At 35.1% G+C, this 23109-nt stretch overlaps 1 protein-coding gene across 2 annotated transcripts in view; it reads left to right on the forward strand.

Moving 5' to 3' along the window:
- SESN1 (sestrin 1) overlaps positions 1–21072 on the forward strand; it is a 142725-nt gene extending 121653 nt beyond the window's left edge. For both annotated transcript variants that reach the window (XM_074310141.1, XM_074310142.1), the window contains exons 2-10: positions 4609–4674; positions 5789–5989; positions 6641–6823; positions 7561–7803; positions 10887–11034; positions 15086–15198; positions 17941–18131; positions 19097–19241; positions 19917–21072. In XM_074310141.1, the coding sequence (XP_074166242.1) occupies positions 4609–4674; positions 5789–5989; positions 6641–6823; positions 7561–7803; positions 10887–11034; positions 15086–15198; positions 17941–18131; positions 19097–19241; positions 19917–20003 (1377 nt within the window). In that variant the 3' untranslated portion in view covers positions 20004–21072. The remainder of the gene's footprint in view (positions 1–4608; positions 4675–5788; positions 5990–6640; positions 6824–7560; positions 7804–10886; positions 11035–15085; positions 15199–17940; positions 18132–19096; positions 19242–19916) is intronic.
- The last annotated feature ends 2037 nt before the right edge of the window (positions 21073–23109 follow it).

The raw sequence follows: 23109 nt of genomic DNA on the forward strand, positions 1-23109 counted from the left end.
TGCTGTCAGAATAATTAAAATCTGTTGGCATTCCTTCAAGGTCAAGTAAATACCATGGAACGTCTATTGTGGGACAAGTGCAACCATTGCTTCCCATCTAGCTAGTGTTAAAGCAAAGTAATGTAGTGAGAAAAGGATTCTGGACAGGTGTGCCAGTTTTCCCCAATAAATTGGAAACCTGTAATAAATTTTTATCAATGTGTAAAAAGTCTTTATCACCAAATACCCTTCCTTCAAATTTGTAATATCTGTTTATCCTCCACAACACTTGAAGGAGGAGGTACTAGATGTCTCTCTGCTACAAGCTTTAAATTGGCTGTTTATGTGGAACAATTTATAAATGACATGTTAAATTTATTTAGTTGTATCACTCATGTCTGTCCCCGATTTGGGGAATTTTCTAGGCAAAGATAATGCAGCAGTTTACTTACCATTGTCTTCTCCAACCCATTTTACAGATGAGGAAACAAGGATAGTGACTTGCCTAGAGTCACACAGGAAATATCTGAGGCCAGGTTTGCACTTCCTGACTCCAGATCAAGCACTATCCTCTGTGCCACCCAGATGTTCCTGGATTCATTATTTACTTTTAAAAAATTACATAACAGAAATCTGTGATTTCATACATGGTTCTTTTTATGTTCATTGCTTATGTTCATATTTGGTGTTAACAGAATTTGTGCTTATAATATATGAGTATAAATATTATACTCTTAAAAATAAAAATATAAATGCTTATACACACACACACACACACACACACACACAGATTTGACAAAGCAAGAATGAATTATAGCCTGACTTACTGGAAAGAGTTTGAAAAAAGGCTTTAAATTTAGTTCCTGGGATGGAAAGTCACAGCATACATGATATATCTATGGACATACCATGACTTTAAATCTCTTTACTAATATTCTTTAAGTGGTGGGAGATGGTCATTTTTAGAGACCTAATTTAATAATATTGTATTTTTTTTTCTTAATGTATCTTCTTGATCAATAGGATTCCTTTGGTTAGCTTATTATTTTATTATGTTAAATGAGAGGTTAATTTTAAAGTTGGCAAGATAACATGGCAGATATAGTTTGGTTTTTTTCTCATAAACTGAATCAAGTCTGTCTACAAAGAAGAGTAAAAAAGGAAGCAAAATTTGGTATTTTGGGGGCAGAATATTAAGTTTTACCTAGAGGAATAACAATTTATTTAAAATTTATTAAAACCTTTGTTTGGGTTACATCTTAAGAGTTCACCAAGAATACATTGTCACTTTTAGGGTACCTGAAACTTTCTTTTTAGTTAGTAGTAAGGAAAAATCCACTTTTTCTCCCTTCTTATTTCAAATATGTGTGCTACTTTTAAGGAATGCAACAAGACATTTTTTGTAGCTTTCTCTAGGTTTAGAAACCCTAACAGGTATGATTCTAGATAAATATTTGTCACACTTCCATTGCTTCAGCAAAGGACATATTATTGAGATGATGGAGGGGAAAAATCCTGTTTTTTTTTTTTTTCTTCTTTCCTATCTTTTCCTCTTGGTTTTATACTACTAAACAAATATCTCACATGCTTTAGGTTTAGTAGGAAGCTAACCTTGATCTTGTTGGATATTGGAAGAGGGAAGTGAAACCAGGAAGCCCGAGATGGGCCCAAAGCTTGCCTTGAGAACTGTGGAGTGGAACTGGTCTTAACCAACCCCTGTTTTTCCTAGCTTTTCTCAAATTCTCTTTCTTCCAACTTTCCGTTGAACTGCTGCTTTCTAGGGAAAACAATGTGATGCTTCACACTAAGCTGGGTTGAGAGCTGAGATCAGGAACATCTGAGCTTGAATGCTTGACCTCTTTGTGCTTAGGTTTCTTCCTCTTTAAAATGGAGATGAGAATAGAAGCTATCTCACTAGGAGTTGTAAGAGGCAAATGAATTAACGTACCTTTAATGTTATTTTTAATATTATTTTATGTACTTTTAATATTATTAAAGTAAAGTAATACTTCATTACTCAGTCACTTCCTGGAAATACCTGAATTTAACTCAAAGGAATGCCAAATAGTGAAATTTCATCTGTTGTATAAAAATCAGGTGATGGGGAGTTGTTGGAACAGCCTCAGAAAATAGGACTATGGCTTAATAACTAATTAATTGGCATGATAAAAGTAATTACCAACATTTGAAAGGATAAAAATAGAAGACTTGAGAATCTCTTCAAATTCTTGGAGATACCCATGGAATAAGTTAAATTATTGATTCTCAGCCTTTTTGGAATAGCAACACTCGGATTATTTTTGTGACATCCTCTCATTTTGCCTTCCTAAGAATGATCTCTAATATGTTTCTTTTAACAATTAAGATGAATTCTAACTTTTCAAGGAGAGGAGATAAGCAAATTTGAAATAATAGTGGCACAGTGGCCAAGGGATAACAAAGAGGAGATTGGGAAATATTTCTTGTTCAGTATTTAAGTTAACTTTTGGTCTATGAATTTATAATATATACATTTTAAAAATCAGAGTGAAGAGGAAAGGAATATTCTCTTTATAGAAGCCTACCCTGAAAAATAGCCTAGGTTTAAGTGAAAGAACCAAGATAGAAGATGTATTATCTAGATTGATGCTTACATTTTACTGGTAGGGAGGGTAAATGTATGCCCAAGGGAAATACAAAGAGCCTTTTCTAACTTCATGATCAGCATCCTGAATGTTGCACCAAGACTATTATATTAGATCTTTTAAACTGAGGGAACCAGAAGAAGACATTACTCTTAAACATAGCAGTTTCTTTAGAAAAATAAGGACCCACCAGTTTGTGAAAGAAAAAAGCCTTTACCAACAAGCATTTACTAAATTCTGAGCCCTATCCTGGGTTGGAAGAAAGAAGTGGAGCATACCTGGGTAAGGTAAGAGAAAAAAAAAAATTGTATAGTCCCTAACTTCAAGAGTTCTAAATCTTAGAAGATAAAAGTTCACACACATGTAACAATTAGAAGATAATTCGATGGCCAGAAAGCATCGTAGTCCCCAAAAAAGAAACTGAGACCCAAGTAGGTTAAATAGTTTACCTGTCCCTGAAATGGATACTAAGGGATAAGTCACTTGGACCCAGTGGCACATGCTTCTTCCCTGTAAATACAGAATTTCCGGAAAGGCTGAATGAAACAGTGGAGCTGAAACAGCAGTCTTGTGTATTGCTATTCCTCATTTTGCATTTTAGGGTCTTCATTGTTTGTGGAAGTTACTGCATTCTTCTCTGAATGATGTTTTGAGTTTAAGGAATATGTTTTTTTCTGACAGTTTGTTGTGGGAAATGATAAAACTTGAGATTTAAAACTGTGACTAGGTGATCACCAGATTACATTTAGGGCATCTACCACCAAGGTTGACAGAACATTGTAGTTTTTGTAGGCTATCCCTGGTAGGGAAATCATATCTTCACTACTTGTCTTTAGACTTGAAGTTATATTTTCATTTATTTTGTAGACTCATCTGGCACATATGAACTCAATGTATGAAAACATTGACCTGTCCTAAAAAAGATGGTTCTTAAGTTTTTTCCTGGGTGCCCTATTTTAATAATCTTTAAGAGCAAGATGCTTTCACTAACTTAGACCAAGGTTTTTGGGTTGTAGCCAAGTTTTTCTCTTTTTAAAAAGGAAAACATCTGGTTTGAATCACAAAGAACATTTGAAAGCACAGGGGAGAGGGTGGAGATTATATTTTATGTAATTATGTAAGGGTTAATGTTTAGCCATGCAGTCTCAAATTTTTTATGTTGTCTTGAAAGATATGAGACTGGGTTGGCAGAGACCTCAAAAAATTCAATTATTGGGGTAGCTCTTAAGAGTACATTATATGGAAAAGGAGACTTCTTTCAACTTCAGAAGACTTAAGTCATTTAGCCATCTTATGTTTTAAAAGGCAAGCCAGTTAATTTTTCAACTATTGATATGTAATGGAAGTATTACCATATGATACACTAAAAAATAAAGAGTCTTAATGTAAACTGAAACACTGTGTAAGTGAAAGTTTCTCCAAATTAATTTTCTTGGATCCTCTAGAAAATATCTATTGCTTTTTTTTTTTTTTTTTTTTTCCCAATAATCAGTTGTGGTTTTTTTCCCTTAGAATTTCCTTTAGTTATAAAGTTTTATTACAAGTATCATCTGTCATCATTTCCTTGAAAACCTTTTGGTTTATAATAAATCTTAAGGGTACAACTTTTTTTTTTTTTTTTCCAGAAAAGATGTCTAAGGATTCATGTGTTGGTTTTGAATGTGCAAACACATGGGTCTTATTTTGTATCACTGACGATCCACACGGTTGACTGCTGTGTGCTGAACGTTTTGTTCTAGACTCTCTGCCAACCAAGTACCTTATGCAAAACTATGGTTTTAGTAAAACAGGTTTTCTTGTTTTTAGTCAGAATGGCACTGTGATCTGTGGTTAGCTTTAAGATACAAACAGAAAAGGGAAGAGTGTGGATCTAGGCATGAATACCAGCATACTGCCCAAACAAGTCTGTCTCTGTCTGGTTGGGTGGCTGTTTTTTCCATTTCCAGAGCTCCAGTTCATGTTGTTTACTGCTCAAGATTTGAGATGGTGTAATTTTCTTTTCTAGGAACTTGGAATTAGAATTCCTCGACCACTAGGACACGGACCAAGCAGATTCATCCCAGAGAAGGAGGTATGTTATTTACAAAGGTACATAGTGAACCGTATGCTTTTAAGGAAAGATTTTCAGAATCTGCTTTTGGACATCAGAGCAAATGTTGGTCAACAAAATGTTTTATGCAAAGCTCACCACAATTCATCATCATAGCTTGGCAGTAAATCTATAGAATTATAAAGTTGTGATTTATCTTACTTTGTGACACTTTTTAACAGTCATGTAGAGAAAGCCAAGACTTGTTTTTCAGTGATGATACTCCACCCCTTCATTTCAAACAATGGCCAACTTTCCCCATGCTTTTAGTTACTTAGCAGTAGTGGGTGTACAATCATAATCTCTGCTATCCCTGTACTGGATCATCAGTACTCAAAAGCAGCTGTACTTAATTTTCTCTAAAAATGTTTTGGGGGTTTTGTTTTTTTTTTTTTGCGTTGCTATCACTTTTCACTGATAGCCCCCTTTCCTCTTCCCTTGCCTTGTCTGACAGTGTCTTACCTCCAAACTGTCATCTGCCACCTTTCTTCTATGAGATGTGGGAAGCGATGCTGTACTGTCCGACTGCTATAGTCACAGTTAGTTCCTTGTGTTCAACTTCCCACAAGACTAATTTTCAAGTCTCACATGAAATAATGTTCATAAAGTAATTTGCAAAGTTGGAAGTGCTTTTGCAAATGTCAGTTACCATCAGAATGGGAAAAAAAACACAGGCCTGGAAGCCAAGGGATTGGGATCTGCCCCATAATGACTGTGACTGTGGAAGTAAGTCACTTAACCTCTCTGGGCCTGAGTTTTCTCATCTGTAAAATGAAGAGATTCATTAAGGTCCCTTCCAGCTGTTAACAGTCATTAGTCTTAACTTATGAGAGGCTTCAGGAATGTATCTTGTGAGGTCTCATATTCCAACATGTTTCCTAAATTTAATTCTCTATGCAAATTGCTGCCAAATTTGTAAAACATTTTTTCCCTTTAATATCAACAGATAAATTTATGGTCAGAATGAGTACTCTCGGAGCTATTGTGTTGTACTTGCTTCTTCTTATCTGGAATTAAGGTCAAAAAGTGTAGTTTTAAAAATGTATATTAACAACTTGCAAAACTGATTTTTTTTTTCCCCTTCTCATTTCTACAGATTCTTCAAGTGGGTAATGAAGATGCCCAGATGCACGCTTTGTTTGCTGATTCTTTTGCTGCTTTGGGCCGTTTAGATAACATTACCTTAGTGATGGTTTTTCATCCACAGTATCTAGAAAGTTTCTTAAAAACCCAACACTATCTACTGCAGATGGATGGGCCACTCCCTCTTCATTACCGACACTACATTGGAATAATGGTGTGTGAAGGTTCAGTGAAAATTAATTTATCCCATCTCCTCTAAAGGGAATGCCTTAAGTTTTATATTTGAATTTTTAACTGGATTTTTATTGAGGATAACATCTATATTTTTATCTCTTATAACCTTAAAACAAAAGGTGATGATGGTATACAAGTAGTTTGCTTCTTTCACTGAAAAATATAAGTTTTCTATAAGATTAAGAGAATAAAATGTACTAACAGACTTTCTTGTTATTTAACATTTCAAAATTGTTTTGTGGCATCAGAAATTCTTGTAATAGTGAGATTACCATTGGAATAGACCTTGGGGCTCTGCATATGTGTTGACTTTTAAGTAACTTGGGAATACGATTAATCCTTTTCATCTATGTATTATGTATACATGTTCATTTGTGATCCCATAAATATTTTTAACTTGGTACCTCTTAATTCTAAGAAGGAAAAATGAGTTTCAGAAAGATTGAATGTGAGTTTTGTTTTTTAATAAAATGAGTTGTATCCACCAGTTATTTTAAGTTATATAAAAAGTTCTTGAATTCTTAATTATAAGAGCAACCTCATTTGCTATTTGGATATAGTTTTAGAGTCCATTTTTGTAAGTCATTTTTCTGGTAATTCAGAAATAGTGAGCTTTTTTCTTTTTCTTAAGGCTGCCGCAAGACACCAGTGCTCTTACCTAGTGAACCTCCACGTAAATGATTTTCTTCATGTTGGAGGAGACCCCAAATGGCTCAATGGTCTAGAGAATGCACCTCAAAAATTACAAAATTTGGGAGAGCTAAACAAAGTGTTAGCCCATAGGCCTTGGCTTATTACCAAAGAACATATTGAGGTAAGTCATTGAGCATATATGATTTCAATTTTAAGGTAAAACGCTTCTCCTTTATAATTATTAATAAGCATAAAGTAACTGAATTGTGATAGCTCTTACAGATTGAATATGTAAAGATTACATCGTGTGGTTGATTAGTGATTTTTTTTTTTCTGTCCTGCAAACATTTTAATGTATATTTGACTGAAGTTAAAAGAACTAATGCAACAAAAAATATAAGGTTGGAATCTATTCTGTAATACAGTTTGCAGTATTACTGAACTAAACAAGAATGTGAGAATAGATAAAGGAGGCCAGTATATCTGTATGTACATACATACATATGTAAACAAACCTCTCCATGCCCAAGCTTGTACCATTAATATTTTGGAAATGGCCCAAAAGAAATAACTGATTTGATGATGTACTATCATGTTCCAAACAACATATAGCCACATCTCCTTCAGCAGTTTCCTGTAATCATTTTGAGAGATCTTGAGTATGTAATATGGGCAAACCACTCATAATTGAGCTTCTGAGATACTGCAGATCCTATAAGATCTTTCCATTATCTAGCAACAGGCCTTAAATTTAAAATAGGATGTTATGTTATCTAAAGACATTATCAGCAAGTTCTAGTTTATCCCACACCTACTTTAGATTTTGTGTGTAACTGGCTCTGCTTTTGATGTGTTGGGTGTTGCTGTCAATGAGCTATTTTCATCAGTGTAACAACCTGTTCTTTTTTAATTCTTTAGCAACTTTTGAAGGCTGAAGAACATAGTTGGTCCCTTGCTGAATTGGTGCATGCAGTTGTTCTGCTCACCCACTATCATTCTCTTGCCTCTTTCACATTTGGCTGTGGAATCAGTCCAGAAATTCATTGTGATGGTGGTCATACTTTTCGACCTCCTTCCGTCAGTAACTATTGCATCTGTGATATTACAAATGGCAATCACAGCATGGAGGAGATGCATGTTATCCCTGCAGGAAGTGTTTCAGTAAGTATCAGTTATATGTTATGGAGTCTTAATAAAATAACTAGCCAGTTTGTTTCTTTAGTTAGTTTCCTATACTATCTTAGATTTGATTTGGCATTTCAGATTTAAGAAATGCTGAGAATTATGACAAAATTCATACTTTGAGAACATAGGATCAAGGTCTAAAATAGTACATTATTATTAAATTTAAAAGTTCTATATTAGAAAAAAGTATAGTGTTTTGCTCTTGGATATATAAAGGAATGCATGTTTACAGTAATTTTACTACATTATTCTGATTTATATGTCATTGATTGAATACCAAGTAACACGTGCCATCTGGATAAGAAATAAGAAAATTTAAGGCCTTTGGATGTCATCTATCATCGTTATACAAACTCTAGATTGAGTGGCAGTAATGCTGCCATTATAATATGAACTCTAAACATTTGAATTTTTAACTATGTTTTAGTAGCTATCTCAACTCTTGAATATGTATTGTATTTTTTAAAGTGATTTTTAAAAAAAGTGTATCTAAATATCAAACTAAAATAATCATATTCTAAAAAATTATTACTTTTAGATTGTGGCTAAACTTTAATGTGAATTTTCGTTTCTGTCATCACATAATGTATTTGAACTGATTCATGTTTTTGAAAATCTGACATGTTTTTACATACTAGTGTTGACATTTTAAAGCCTCTTGATAACTCCATCCTAAGATGTCAACAATTATAAATAAGGTTATAAAGATACCAAATCAAGGGTTGAAAGCTCTGAAGAAGCAAGGTTATTGCAAAGTAATATAAGCGATTTTTTTCCCCTATCATAGTTTATTGAACCATTCCTTAATTGATGAATATCCCCTCAATTTCCAATTTTTTTTTTTTGCTGTGAGAAGAGCTGCCATGAATATTTTTGTACATATAGAACTTTCTACATTTAAAAAAATCATCCAAATATTGCTATACACTGAAGAATTAAATTTTAATATACTTTTCTGAGTATTATTGCATATATTGTTCTTCAAAAATAAGGGGCAAGTTAATATTGCTGCCTTTTTACAGATCAGAAATATTTGAGAAACTATTCCAAGACACTAATGAGACCCAAAGTCATGAGTAGGGTTTCAGGCCTTTTAGCTTTTATTGAGCCCTATTAGCTTTGTTTTTTTCCCAGACAGCTATTTTGCTTTTTTGTTCTGGTTAAAAGGAAGACCACGTGAATATATGTTGATGAACTAAATGTTGATGAACTAAGACAATTAAGAATAAGTTTCTATTTTTTGTCACTTGACAGTGATATTTGGTATATGACTAAGAAAAAATTACTTAAGCCTCCAGTTGTCCTTGTGTAAAATGGAAGTATAATGAGCATTGGTTAATGAACCTGGCCCAATATGCATAATAGTTGATAGTTGGGCGTTCTTAGAATGTGTATCAGATCACTATTTGCTAAGTTATGTTTTCAGTGTACTAGACGAGGAGTCTGGAAAGTAATTCATACCAAATAGCTCCTTAAGATTAACCAGTTATTAATGAGGGAAACTGAAACATCTAAAATGCCAAGAAATAATGCCATTGAGTTTTTATACTGCCATTTTGTTTCTTTATTCCAGCTGGCATCTTTGTTTAAGCAAATGAGAACTTATTGTAATGGGGCATAAGTGCACAACTGAAACAGGCTCTAAGCCCAGTGTTTTTTCTGCACAACTGAAACAGGCTCTAAGCCCAGTGTTTTATTTTTTTAAATATTACTTATTTCAGTGTTATACTTAAACTGTAAGTACAGTATTACCATTAACAAGACCATTAAAGATAGCATGGACTGCTTAACCTCAGCAAACAGTAGTGTCTATTACCCTGAGCCAATGTTAATTACCAACCAATATAATCTTTTATATTCCCATGAAGTTAATCCATACCTTTGCCCTAGAAATATCAGTTATAGTGATGTGATCAATAATAGTTCTTTGAGCTTTATCAGTGAATAGGCTTCCTTGATGATATTATAGTAAATATGAAACATTATGGCACTAATAGGATTACATTCAAGTGTGATCCACAAAACATTTTTTGTAGAGTATAGGCATCCTATAATATGTTGATCCCTGCTCATGTCACTTTTCAGTCTTAAGAAGCTGCTGAAGCCAATCAATTGGGCATATCTAACACTGACTTACCGTTAACTTTGTTTCAAACTCCATTAGATAGAAATTCCAACTATCTCACCAAGCTGACAACTTGGAGACCAAGCAGGTGACAAATGTGAGATCCCTCCTCTGGTGCTCTTTTGGCACAGATCCACTTGCCCAGACCTTATGGGTTAACCCCCTGCAGTAGAGTTGACAGGATTGGTTCAGGACTATGGCAGTTGTGGCTGGCTGCCATTGCTTATTCTCACTAGCAGGACTAAAGTTCGAAAAATGGACAGCAAGCACCAGCCTTTCCACAACACATCTATGAAATGACAGCACTCTGTTTGAGGCACAGAATTTTGCATGGCAACCAAATTTCATTGAATAATGTTTCATGTAATAACAAAGAGTAGTGTAATAATCTATACCTGGGTTAATAAGGATCTCTTCTTAGGGAGCTGGAGGGGACAATTATGAGAGAGATTGTGGAAATGAAAACAGTGGCTTTGGCATGGATTTGTAAGTGGAAAGCAAGAGAGAGGGTAGAATGAAAAGAAAACTCCCAAGTGTAAGTTGGAAATTGATACCATCAGTAGTTAGAAGGAAGCTGATGGGGGAAAGTTTAGAGGTAAGAGGATTTGGGTTTGGATGTGTTGGGAGTTTGGCGTATGCTCAGAGGTAGAAGGATATGCAGCAAACAAAAATAAGGGTTTTGGAGAACTTCCATGATAATTTAAAAAGAGAGAAAGAGAGTGCTTCAGTCTGTATTGAGATACAATCAGTTCCTTCTCTAGTATAGATAGGAATTTTCATCATAAGACCTAAAGAGTAGTCATGGATGGTTGTACTGCTGAGAATAACAAAGTCATTTACAAGTTGGTCATGAAGAGTTCCAATTTTAACTTTAAATTCCTGAATAATATCTACTTTTATGGCATGTTTAACACTAATTATGTATTATTTTCAGATAACTGATTCTTTTTGTGAGGTTGAAGCCCTCATGGAGAAGATGAAACAGTTACAGGAATGTCGTGATGAAGAAGAAGCAAGTCAGGAAGAGATGGCTTCACGTTTTGAGATTGAAAAAAGAGAGAGCATGTTTGTTTTTTCATCAGGTAAATATAATTTTTACAAAGTCAAAATATTTTCTTTCCTTTAAAAAATTTCATTTGGAAAAATAGGTTAGAAACTAGTTAGACAAATGTTGAGAAACTGGTTTAGATGCTCATTACAAGTAAAAGTAATAGTTGAAAATGAACTTTAACACAGTTTATAATATATTCAATAATTCAACTAAAGCAAATTTTTTAAAGCATCTACTGTGAACTAGAATTAGCTCCCCCCAAAAAAGGAGCTCATGTTACTGGGGAATGGAGGAATACAAAAATATAAACAAGATAATTGGGGGGTTGGGGGAAAAACACAGGGAGTTAAGGGAAAGTTTCTTGTATCGTGGACTAAAAAAACAAAGGTTTCTAATGGGCAAAAATAAGGAAGAGGGCATAAGTGCAACAATGTCTGTGCAAAGACATATAGACACAGGTAAGAATTTCAATGCTGAGCTTGGAAAATGTCTAATGGATTACTTCGGCTACAATGATGAGTTTATGGAGGTGGGGTGGTATTAATATGATATGTCTTAAAAAGATACCTAAAGATACCTCTAAGCCAAATGAAATAATTAAAAATTTTCAGATTTCCTCAGCATTTTAAGAAATGTTTTCTTTTGTTGCTTTAACCTCCATTTTGAATATGAAAGAACTTTTTCTTTTTATTTGCAAAAAGAGGGGCAGCTGGGTGGTGCAGTGGATAGAGCACCAGCCCTGAAGTCAGGAGGATCTGAGTTCAAATCTGACCTTAGACACTTAACACTTCCTAGCTGTGTGATCCTGGGAAAATCACTTAACCCCGATGGTTAAGGGGGAGGGGGAGAGGAAGTACAATAATTGCAAAAACAAATTTTTGTTTTTACTTTTTTTGAGTTCTGGGTTCTTTCCTTTATCCTCACCCACAATTAAGAAACTACATGTGAAGTTATGTAAAACATTTCCACAAAAGTCAGGTTGTGAAAACAGATCTCTCACCTTAATAAAAAGTTTCCCTCAAACTAAGTTTGAAAAAAGAGAGAGAATGCTTCAGTCTGGATTCAGACAGCTCCTTTTCTAGATATAGATTTTTTCATCATAATTGCTTCAGAGTAATCGTGGATTGTACTACAGAGAACAACAGTTGAGAATAGCAAAATCATTTGCAGTTGGTTATCCTAAAACATTGCTACTACTTTGTACACAGTATATTTCACTTTACTTGAGTTCATGTTTTTTTTTTTTCTGAGAGCATCCTGCTTTTATCATTTCCTATAGAATAATAATATCCCATCACAAACACATATCAATTTGTCAAGCCATTCCCTAATTGATGGGGATCCATCAATTTCCAATATTTTTGCCCTGAGAAGAGAGTTGGCTCTGCACATTATTTTTGTACATATAGCTCATTTTCCTTTTTTCCCCAATCTCTTACAGTATTCATTCCTGGTAGTAGTGGTGTTATGTCAAAAGATATGTATGAATTTATAGCTCTTTGAACACAGATCATATCTTTTGATGACTTATCAATTGGGGTATGGCTCTTATTTTTTATAAAGGACTGTTCCCTCTATATGTTTGAGAAATGAGGCCTTATTAGAGAAACTTGCTTTGATATTCTTTTTACAATTACTATTGCTAACTATTTCCCCCATTTATTTTCTCTCTTCTTTCACCCTCTCCCTCCTCAAAAGTGTTTTGGTACAGCCTATTCCCTCCTCTGATCTACTTTTTTTTTTTTTTTTTTTAATTATCCTCCCCACAACTTTCCCATATCCTATATCCCACCCATTGTTCTGCAAGGTAAGATAGATTTCTATACTCATGTTGAATATGTATGTTATTTCCTCTTTGAGCTAATTCTGTTGAGAGTAAGATTCACTCATTCCCCCTCTTCCTCCTCTACTTTTCTTGCCTCTTTTTTTGTGGCAGATAATTCGTACTATTTCATTTCTCTCTTTCCCTTTCTCCTAGTACATTCCTCTCTTATCCCTTAATATGAAAGCACTTTTTTAAAATGAAATTTTTAAATTTTTATTTCCAGTTCCAAATACTCTTCCTTTCATTCCCCTCCCCCACTCATTTAGAATTCATATAACGTTATATATACAAAGTCAGGTAAAACATTTCCACGTTAGCCATAGGTGAGTGAAAAGAAGATAAACAAGGAAGGGATAATTTGCTTCAATCTGTAGTCTTGAGTTCATCAGTTCTCTTTCTAGAAGAGGAGAGCATCTTTACCATGAGTCATTTGAAGTTGTGGTGGGTCATTGTGAGAGCAATTTGTAAAGGACTATATAGAAGCAGGATGGTAGTGTGGCTTTAACAAAAAGAAGTAGAGAATTGAATCAGATAAAACCCTGGAAAAAGAGATGGTCCTAGCAAGGTGCCTTGGGCCCATTTCTGTCTCTCTGTCCTTAGCTAAAAGGAGAAGTGAGAGAATTTCTATGTTCCCCCAGCTCTGGCCTTCTCTGTCGGGTAGCCTAGCATCTATTCATCATGCTACTCCTCTACTCAGAAACCTGGAGTGTCTATTTTCTTTAGGATAATACAGAAAATCCTCCACATGTTCTTCATAACATGATTAGGGTCCTTCTTTTGCCATAGTTATTTTTCACATGCTCCACAGTTACTACTGTATGTAGTTGACATTCATTTCCCTTCTTACCTCATAGGATCCCTGGATTCCTTCAAAGCTCAATTTAGCAGACCTGCACACATAGGACTTGCCTATTCCCCCAGTTAGTGCTCTCTCCCTCTGGAAATTTGTGTGTTGTTTTGTAGACTGTTTCTTCCTCTCTGTCTCTGTTGTATTTTCATATATTCCTGTTCTGCCACCTACCCCTTTCCCAGCCCAGAGAATGTAGTAAACTCAAAAACTTTTTTATTGATATAATCTGATTTTTGCATCTCCCCATGTCCCTCTTCCTCCCTTTCCTATAACAAAGAATTATAAGAGTAGAAAAAAGAAATTAGCAAAATTGACCAAGTCTAACAGAAGGTGTTCCCCACCCAGTCCCCCTACCTCAGCCCCCCTTCCAAAAAAAAAAAAAAAAAAGATACATTTTCATCTCTCCTTGTTGGAGTCTAGCTGGGTCATAATTTCACAGAATTTAATTTCAGTTTAAATTTTTCTCTTTCTGTCACTGGAGACTTTATAATTGTTGAAATGACTGAATTGTAAATCCATGAAAAATATTTTTTAAATTTCATCTTATAGTCTTTCAAAGCTGTTAAGTTTATAATTTGAATTGGCTAGAATAAAGTAAGGATATATGGGGAAATTGTTTTACAAACTATTTTTAAAGTATATTTTGATAATAGAAAAGCAAAAAAGCACTTTAAAGGTTTTAATAATTTAAAAATTGAGTGGGTCAACAGTGATTTTTTTAAGTGACTTTTTTCTTAAATTGTACTGTAGTTTTGTTTTCTGTCATACTTGAAGTTATGGGAGTTAACAGGCAGGAATCCCTTTTGATTGTCATTTTATAAGGTCTTATGCTAATTTTAATGCTGATTTTCCCCGTAAAAAAACTGAAGTCACTATATAGCAGGATGTAGCTATGGTGACTTGTACAGTATTTTTCTCCCTCACCCATTCTTCCAAAATAGTGCTTAGGATCACTAGATTATTTTGACCGTATGACTATTATGGTACATTTTCACTTGTACATTAATCTTCAAATTATACCACAAACTTTGTAATTACTAAGTTCCATCTTATTGCATGGTACCACAGTTAAGATATTTAATCCATTTTTTCTTTTAAGTGTTAGCCACAAGTATTTCTAAACTTTGCACTCAAGTATGAAATCATACTTCTAAAACTTCATCTTTTTTTATTTTTTTGGTGGGAAATGAGTCAGAAAAGGTTTAGAAAATGAAGTGCATGAGAATATCTGGCAATGCTGCCTTCAGTGCATTTCCATTTACTATCAAGTAACTTAAAATTTTCCAGATTATCACATTAGTATTTTATTTGAATTACTTGGAGAAAAGGAAAATCATGTGGATAAAATATAATTATCAAGGACCCTTTTAAAAAAGTCAGTAATGGCATTTTTTTTTATTAATGCAGACGATGAAGAAGTTGCACCAGCAAGAGATGTATCACGACACTTTGAGGACACTAGTTATGGCTATAAAGATTTCTCTAGGCATGGGATGCATGTGCCAACATTTCGAGTTCAGGTAAAATTGAATTTTGTATTGTATGTGCTATATATCTAAAAAAGCCTTATTGTTTTAAGTTTGAAAGGATTAAAATGTTAGCTAGTTTTGAGAACTCTTAAAAACTAGCAAAGGGAAAGTAATTTTGTAGTTCGTAAATAGTCTAAAAGTTTGTAAAGCTTTTATTTGGAGCTTTTTATAAAGATTTTCATAATAGTCAATGAAAATTGATCTTTAACTTGTAATATAGATGAAATATAATGATTATTTCAGAATCTGATGACCCTTTAAAGCATTGTTTCTCTGTAAAAAGTTGGAGTTCCGGCTTAGGATGTCAGGATACATCTCTCTTGGAGCATTATCAGTAAGAAAGAAAACTTAACCTCACAGTTTTTCTAAGACTTCATAGGCATCAGAGAGGGATAGGGGAAAGTGAAGGTAGTGCTGAATTATTTATTACAAGAAAGAAAATGCACATTTTAAATGTCAATTTCCTGAATACCTTTTAAGATTGAAGTATTGCCTAAAGTCAAATGAAAGGTATACGACTGTTCTTATAGGTTTCAGATTTTATTTTGAATGACTTTGCAAAGTTATTCTTCAGTTAGGGCATAATAATGATAACAGTGTTTATAAAAATACTACTTTGCTAATATCAAGTACATATGTAGTATACCATAGTATTTACTGCAAATTTGGATTTCATTGTAATTAGACCACCAGGTCCCTTAGGCTTCTATTTTTATAAGTGGTAAGGATAGCAGCAGATCAGCGAACATTGTTAAGCATCTTCTGTGCCAGGCATTTTTGGAGGATAAGAAAAAAAAATATTCCTGTAGTTTTATTATCTTGTATTCTCCTGGAAAATACACAGACACACAGACACACACACACATATACACACATCCATTGCTGCCTCCCCCTCCCCCCCCGATATACTGACAGACTGATCAACCTAGATATATAAAATCAGTATTGGGGGTGAAATGGGATATATGTGCATATACGTACATACATACACATGTATTTATATATCACACATTATAATCAGTATTTGCAAGATAATTTGAAGAGAGTACTAATAACTAGAAAAGACAAATAAGAGGTTGCACTTCAATGTGGCATTGAAAAAACCAGGGATTCTAAGAGGCACAGGTGAGGGAGAATTTCTGTGCAGACAGAAAAAAAACTAAAAAGCACAGGGATGGGAGATAGGAGAAATCAACAGGTTTGGCCAAAAGAAATACATTTGGAAAGGGAGGACCAAAGAATGCTTTACAGATTTGTCATGTCATTGATACAGTATCACTGAAACTTGTCAAGTCTTTCAACAGTGGTTTACAATTGAGTTTTAAATGAATTATTATTATTTGTTTCAAATATTTCATTACTTCAAATGGATTTTTTTTCCTATCCCCTTATTTCAAATGGGGGCATTGTATATGTCACTCAGTCATTGACCATCTCTAGCCTTTTGGTTAGTTCAATCACGGATACAAAACAAGTATAAGACATAGTTTCCATCCCTTTGGGTGGGGAGCATGGAGACTGGCAACTGGTGGAGGACTTGTGCACAGCAAGTTGGAGGTCAGCAGAAGACAGTTTTGTGATGAAAGGCTTTAGTACCAAGCCCCCCAAGTTTTGTTGTAATAGTCCAGATAAAGGAGATTGGGGGTTAGGTAGAAAAATGGAAGTGCATGAAGAATAGATTTTAACTGATGGAAAAAGTACCTGTTAAGTGGCTGAGAAAGCAGAATAGTGCTCCATTAAGCAGGACTTTGGGTGGCAGAGGACTTTAGGTAGGACAGCAAGCAAGAGAGGGCAGGGTTCTCATACATATGTAACCACTTCTGAGGTCTCCTTTTGCTTTAGAAATGATTGTGGGTTCCCAAGTCCTCATAAGTTCTCCCAGGTAGTCCTGACAAGGGCAGCTGGGAGGTGGCAGGTGAAGCACTGCACCCAGAATCATGAAGGCCCAAGTTGAATCTGGGTGATCCTGCGCAAGGCACTGGACCTTGTCTGCCTCTGTTCATCTGTGAAACGAACTGGAGAAGGAAATGGGAAACCCTCCAGCCTCCCTGAAAGAAAAATCCCAAATGGGTCAGGGAGAATGACAACATGAGTGTTGTCTGAGAAGCTGCCTAATCAAGGGGAGGAAGATTTAGAATAGAAGATGGATTCTCTGGCCTGTGATTCTGCCACTGCAGTGCTAGGTAGATAGGAAGAAGTAGAGAGATGAAGTACAGAAACACCAGTTTGTAGATACATAGAGAAATTTCAGTGTGATGTGATGAGAATTAAGATCTGGATGGGGGGAAGAAAGATAAAAATAATGAGTGACTTGGAGAGACGACATGTGAAAAATTTGACAATAAATCAAACATAGGACAGGAGGAGAGAGATGACTCAAAAGGTTTCTGGCTTGGGAGAGACAGCTCTGAAAGGAAGTTAGGAACAATGATGATGTTTATCAGTTTGGGCTGTAACATGTTGGTTTTGAGGCTGAGGTACAATATGGAATTCTAATGGGAGAGGTCCACTGGTCATTTGGAAATGGAGTACCACCTCGCCAGTGAGAGATGAGAACTAAAGATGGGATTTCAAAATCAGCTACCTAAAGACAACTGGATTCCACTAATGATTTTGTTAACAATATTATTTCTGATTTAAACTAATAATAAACATAAAAGAGAATGGTAGACTTTACAATGTTTAGATTTTCTTCTTTCACATTATACATGATGTATCTTCTGCTTTATGTAGGACTACTGTTGGGAAGACCATGGTTACTCTTTAGTTAATCGTCTTTATCCAGATGTGGGACAGTTGATTGATGAAAAATTTCACATTGCTTACAATCTGACGTATAATACGATGGCAATGCATAAAGATGTAGATACATCAATGCTTAGGCGTGCAATCTGGAACTACATTCACTGCATGTTTGGAATAAGGTTAGTTTCTTAAGGTGTTCATTTTTAAAGAAATTTGTTATCGCTCAGATTATCCTTCCCTCTAAGTTGCCTTAAATACCTCTTTTCACAGTTTGTGTTTTTAGCCCATATCTAAGTGTAAGGTTATATACATCTTTAAACGTCACTGACCTGTCTCTTAAAAGTAAAATTTTCTCTTGAAGTTTATTGGAAGTCATATTAGTGTCAATGTATTTCATATGTAAACTATGGTACTTCATAAATAAAGTAAAAAAATTACAGATTCATATCTGTGTCTTAGAATGAATGAGGTTAAAATACAGTGGTTGTATGTATAATAGCCATCACAACTCCTTATATTGGGATCAAGCCCTCCATCAGAATTTTTTTTTTTCTTTTTTAAACTGTGTACCATCATTCTGTCAAATTTCTACCTCAACCCATCATCAAAGAATAATCTGTCTGTGGTGTAGTCAAGAACAAACTCTTGTCAGGTCCTCCTAAACTGGAAAGTTTTGTAGTATATGCCATACAATGGTTTCTTTGTCCATAATCTGAGAACTCCAAGCAGAGCAAGATAAGAACCAGGACAAGAGCCTTCTGAGAGGGGACAACACCAGGCAAAATTTTCAAATAGGTGAAGTTTTTCTTTGGTGCTTTTAACTTTTGTAACATTTTTCCTTTCTGCTACTCCCTCTTTTCTAGCCCCCGGAGGTCATTATCCCATGCTGTCTTCTAGCTGTAATAGAATCTTTCAGAGAATATTCCCCTAAACTTGTCAAGTCTGTATCCAGTGTTCCAAAACTGTTTTTTCCTCTCTTGATACTCACAAATAAAAATCCATGTTGTAGAAAAAGTCATGATATAAATTTTTTAAAGGGAAAACACAGTCACTTTAGTGACTAGCACATAGAAAACTTAATATTAATTGAATGTACAATGAGGAAAGCCATTCCAACACTTTTTTATTTTTCTACTTGAAACAGATACGATGACTATGACTATGGAGAAATTAATCAGCTTTTGGATCGTAGTTTTAAAGTTTATATCAAAACAGTTGTCTGTACTCCTGAGAAGGCCACAAAAAGAATGTATGATAGCTTCTGGAGGCAATTCAAGCACTCTGAGAAGGTATGTGAGTCTGAAGATATGTGTGTCTGTCAACAGAAGAAAATATAAAAGATTCTGAATTATTTTTTTCTTAGCAATTTATCTCAGGGCTCTTAGAACTCATCACCCTTCCACCTAACCAGAAGAAAAGGCTATGGGTGCCAGTGCAGGCATTCCTCAGGGACGGTGCCAAGGGTTGGGTGGGTTGTGACCTGCTCAGTGACCACAGCACTAGAGGCAGGAGGGGGATGAGTGAGTGCCATTGTGATTTTGCATTTCAGTAGCTTAGAGCCAAGAGGAATCAGTATAAGTTTACAATAACCTTTACTTGTGGGGAAGTAAACAGGAAAAGAGATGGGGGTGGGGAAGTCCTGCTGCTCTTGAAATGGAAACTGCAGAACACTGGTTTCATTGAATGCTGGTATTTTGACAAAGCAACATGTTGCATTCAAAAGTTTGTTACATCTTTAGATACTAAAGTATTTAAACATAAATTGAAGGTGCTTTCAAAAAAAATGTTCATCACAGCCTTTCTGAGTTCTTGTCTAGAATGATACTACTATATAATTCATTTAGTATTCTGGACTCAGTTAAGCATGATTGTATTCGCTTCTAAACACAGTGAAACAAGTAAGGAGCCAGCTAAGTCAAGATAATCGTTAGCTAACAAGGCATTTTTCTCTTTATCCCATTCAGGTTCATGTTAATTTGCTTCTTATAGAAGCTCGGATGCAAGCTGAACTACTTTATGCTCTGAGAGCCATTACCCGCTATATGACCTGATGTCTTTCCTTGGTTCAGAAAGTTGATGGAAGGATCAGAAGATGTCTATGGGGGGGAGGACTGGAGCCCCAGGACCAATGGTAGACCCAGCATTCACACCTCCATTGTGCCAGATTCCTTTAGTTTCTGCTATTTTAGTGTGGGAAAACCACTGTGGGTACCGCAGGGATTGCCTGGCTCCTCCTCCACGGTCCAAGCTGTGAAGGGCTGCCATTCGCAGGCTTCTGCTTTATGACAGTTGTAAGAAGCCTGTAACTCTCCAATCCCATTGCTTTTCTGATAAGATAACCAGAGCAGGAACGTGCAACAGTGGGACTTGGATAATAACTAAAGCTTAATGACGCTTAAGGAATCTTAGAAGGTTTTGGTGCTGCTTTTCCTACCGGTGTAAAGAACTGGACTGGCTGCCCCAGTTAAGCTATTAGAAATACAGTGAACACTGCTATTATCTGAGCCTCCATAATTTGTGTGGTTTAATATAAAACTGGCATATATGTTAATCTTGAATTTAAAATTTAAAAACCTAGACAAGCCTCACATCTCTGTTGAGAAATGACTTGTTTTGGGAGTTCAACATTAATTTTCTTCACTGTAGTTTGCTTTGGAAAATACTATATAGGACAAGCTGTATTTGAAACATTGAATTATTATGATGGCCTTACTAAGAAGATTCAGTTCTTCATCACCGTGCAGTCTCCCAGGAAAATACATAAGCTACCACAAGCAGTGCTGCTCTTGACAGGTTTCCGGGGGCAGTTTCTGACACTGGAGGGCAGCCATCCTGAAGTTTTGTTTTGTTTTCTAGCATCTCAACTGTGAGCAGTTCTAGGGGTGTTACACCCATAGCCCCCATTTTGATAGTGGTGCAGCTACTTAGATAAAGCTGTAAAACATGTTGTAATATGGTAAAACAGATTTCATTTACAAAAACAAAAAATGCTAACTTTGAAATGCAAAACTGATTTGGAAATAAATGTATTAAGAACTTTGTATTATAAAAGCGTGCACTGCTTTTAAAGTCTGTCAGTATTATTGGTCTTTTTAAATAAAGGATAAATGTTTTCCTCCATTTTTATCTCATCTCATATTTTTATTCATTCATTCATTCATTCCACAGAAATGTATTAAAATACCCCAGTGGGTGCAAAGCACTTTGCTGGGGAAAGATACAAAGTTAGCTCCTGCTCTCTTAGAGCTTACAGTCTATTAATAAATACCAGGAAAAGGCACACATAACTCATTAAGTAACAAAGTGTCCTATACATCTAAAGGGAATGAGGGGACTTAATGGGCAGGAATGCAGTGGATGAAAAGGAATGGAGGGAATGGGGCTTCCCATTGAAGCCGGAGCCACATTGAGGACCTTGAATGCCAAGCAAAGGCGTTTGAGAATTGTGTGTGTGGTAGGCAATGGGTGCTGACTTTTTTTACATTTCGTTTCCTTTAAACCAATGGTTTGAGTCTCTCAAAATTCATACCGTAAACAAGATTACTGTTTCAGTGGCACCATGTACACCTTCACTAAACAAACAGCCAGGTGGTAGATGAATTTTTTCTCTCTGATTGATTGATTGATTGATGATAGACTGTAGTAAACCAGGCCTGGAACAAAAAAACTGTAGCCATTCTAGTGAAATCAGAAATGTGTGCACCTTTAATAATTCTTTGGGAATTAATTATTCTTGGGTTGTCGGAAATGAATCTTTGCTTGCAATATGTTTTTAAAAGCTAAAAATAAAACTTTGTTAGAAACAAAAATAAAGTTGAAATTCAGTGCTCATACAGGAGTGCAACATAGTCTGGGGCAGATAGATGGATGCCCATGCCCTCAATGGAGCTTATACTCTAGCAAAGAGATATCAAAAGAAGAAGTATCTAATTAAAATTAGGAAAATACAATGATGACACAAAATATTAAAAAAAAAACAAAAACCAACCCCTACAAGGTATATTATCAGAGAATCCAGTTTTAAGATTTAAGTGTAAAGATCATCCTTGCTCAGTAGGTCCTGCCCATTTAACCTTCCTTAAATTGACCATTTGACAACTGCAAGTAAAATATCTGTAGGTGGACAAACTATTATAGTTTTTACATTCCCGGCTTCATGTCCCTTACCTCCCCCCTCCCCCAAAACAAAAAAAAATTTACTAGTGAAGATTCGGAACATTTTGGAGCCTTAGTCTTCACAACAAAAGAACATAATAAGGCTGAATAATTGAAGGTCAACTACCTAAACTTTTGTCTACTTTGCTTTAAGCAACTTATTTGAAAAATTGATTTAATACCAGAATTTCTCTCATCACCATTAATCTCAAACGTGTATTCATTACCTGAACAGTGTGTGCAATAGGAAATTAAAAAAAAAAAAAAACTTCACAGGTGCTTCCTGTTACAGTAATAGTTTTCTCTAAATTAAACACAGGATTTCTAGTTAGCAGACAAAACTGGGAAAGGGAAAACAGCTTTCTACCCTAGAGAATATTCTATACACAGAAAAGATTTTTCTTCCAAGACAAAGATCATTTTTGAGGTTTTCAGGAAAAGAGATAAGAAAAACTTAATTTTCCAATTGTCCTAAGGCCAAAGCCAGGTAAGTGACAAAGTGAAACTTTTCAGCGTAAATGTCAATGACAGTCTTGCTTTACCTGAGCGGATTTTTTTAATTCCAAAGGAATTTAATTCTTTAATTGTTTAGATACTTTTCAGTGCTTTTAAAATAGAAAGGTTTTCCTTCATCAACATAGTTCTTATCAAAGTTTGCTAATACATAACACAGGGGGAAAGGGTCAATGGAGAGCAAAAGTGGAATTCACACTCATTTTTCCCCCACTGTTTCCCTAACCTGGCCCAACATTCAATTTCATGATTTTTCCTTTGGAATTTACGAACCTAGCAAGATATTCTTAAGCAGTAAAATGATGATTATATGAGAATATCAAAACTTTGCAATTTGGAAAATAAATGTCTGGCAATAGTGTACTATTTTTTTGGTTCTTCTTTGTTAAAGAAGACTTCCTCATGTGAAAACTTTGGCCTTTGCAATATTTTAGAAGGGACAAAGTGGCTGCTAAAATTTTGACTATTATTTTACTAGAGTACAGTAAG

Source organism: Sminthopsis crassicaudata, chromosome 4, assembly GCF_048593235.1.
Source record: "Sminthopsis crassicaudata isolate SCR6 chromosome 4, ASM4859323v1, whole genome shotgun sequence".
Taxonomy (NCBI): domain Eukaryota; kingdom Metazoa; phylum Chordata; class Mammalia; order Dasyuromorphia; family Dasyuridae; genus Sminthopsis; species Sminthopsis crassicaudata.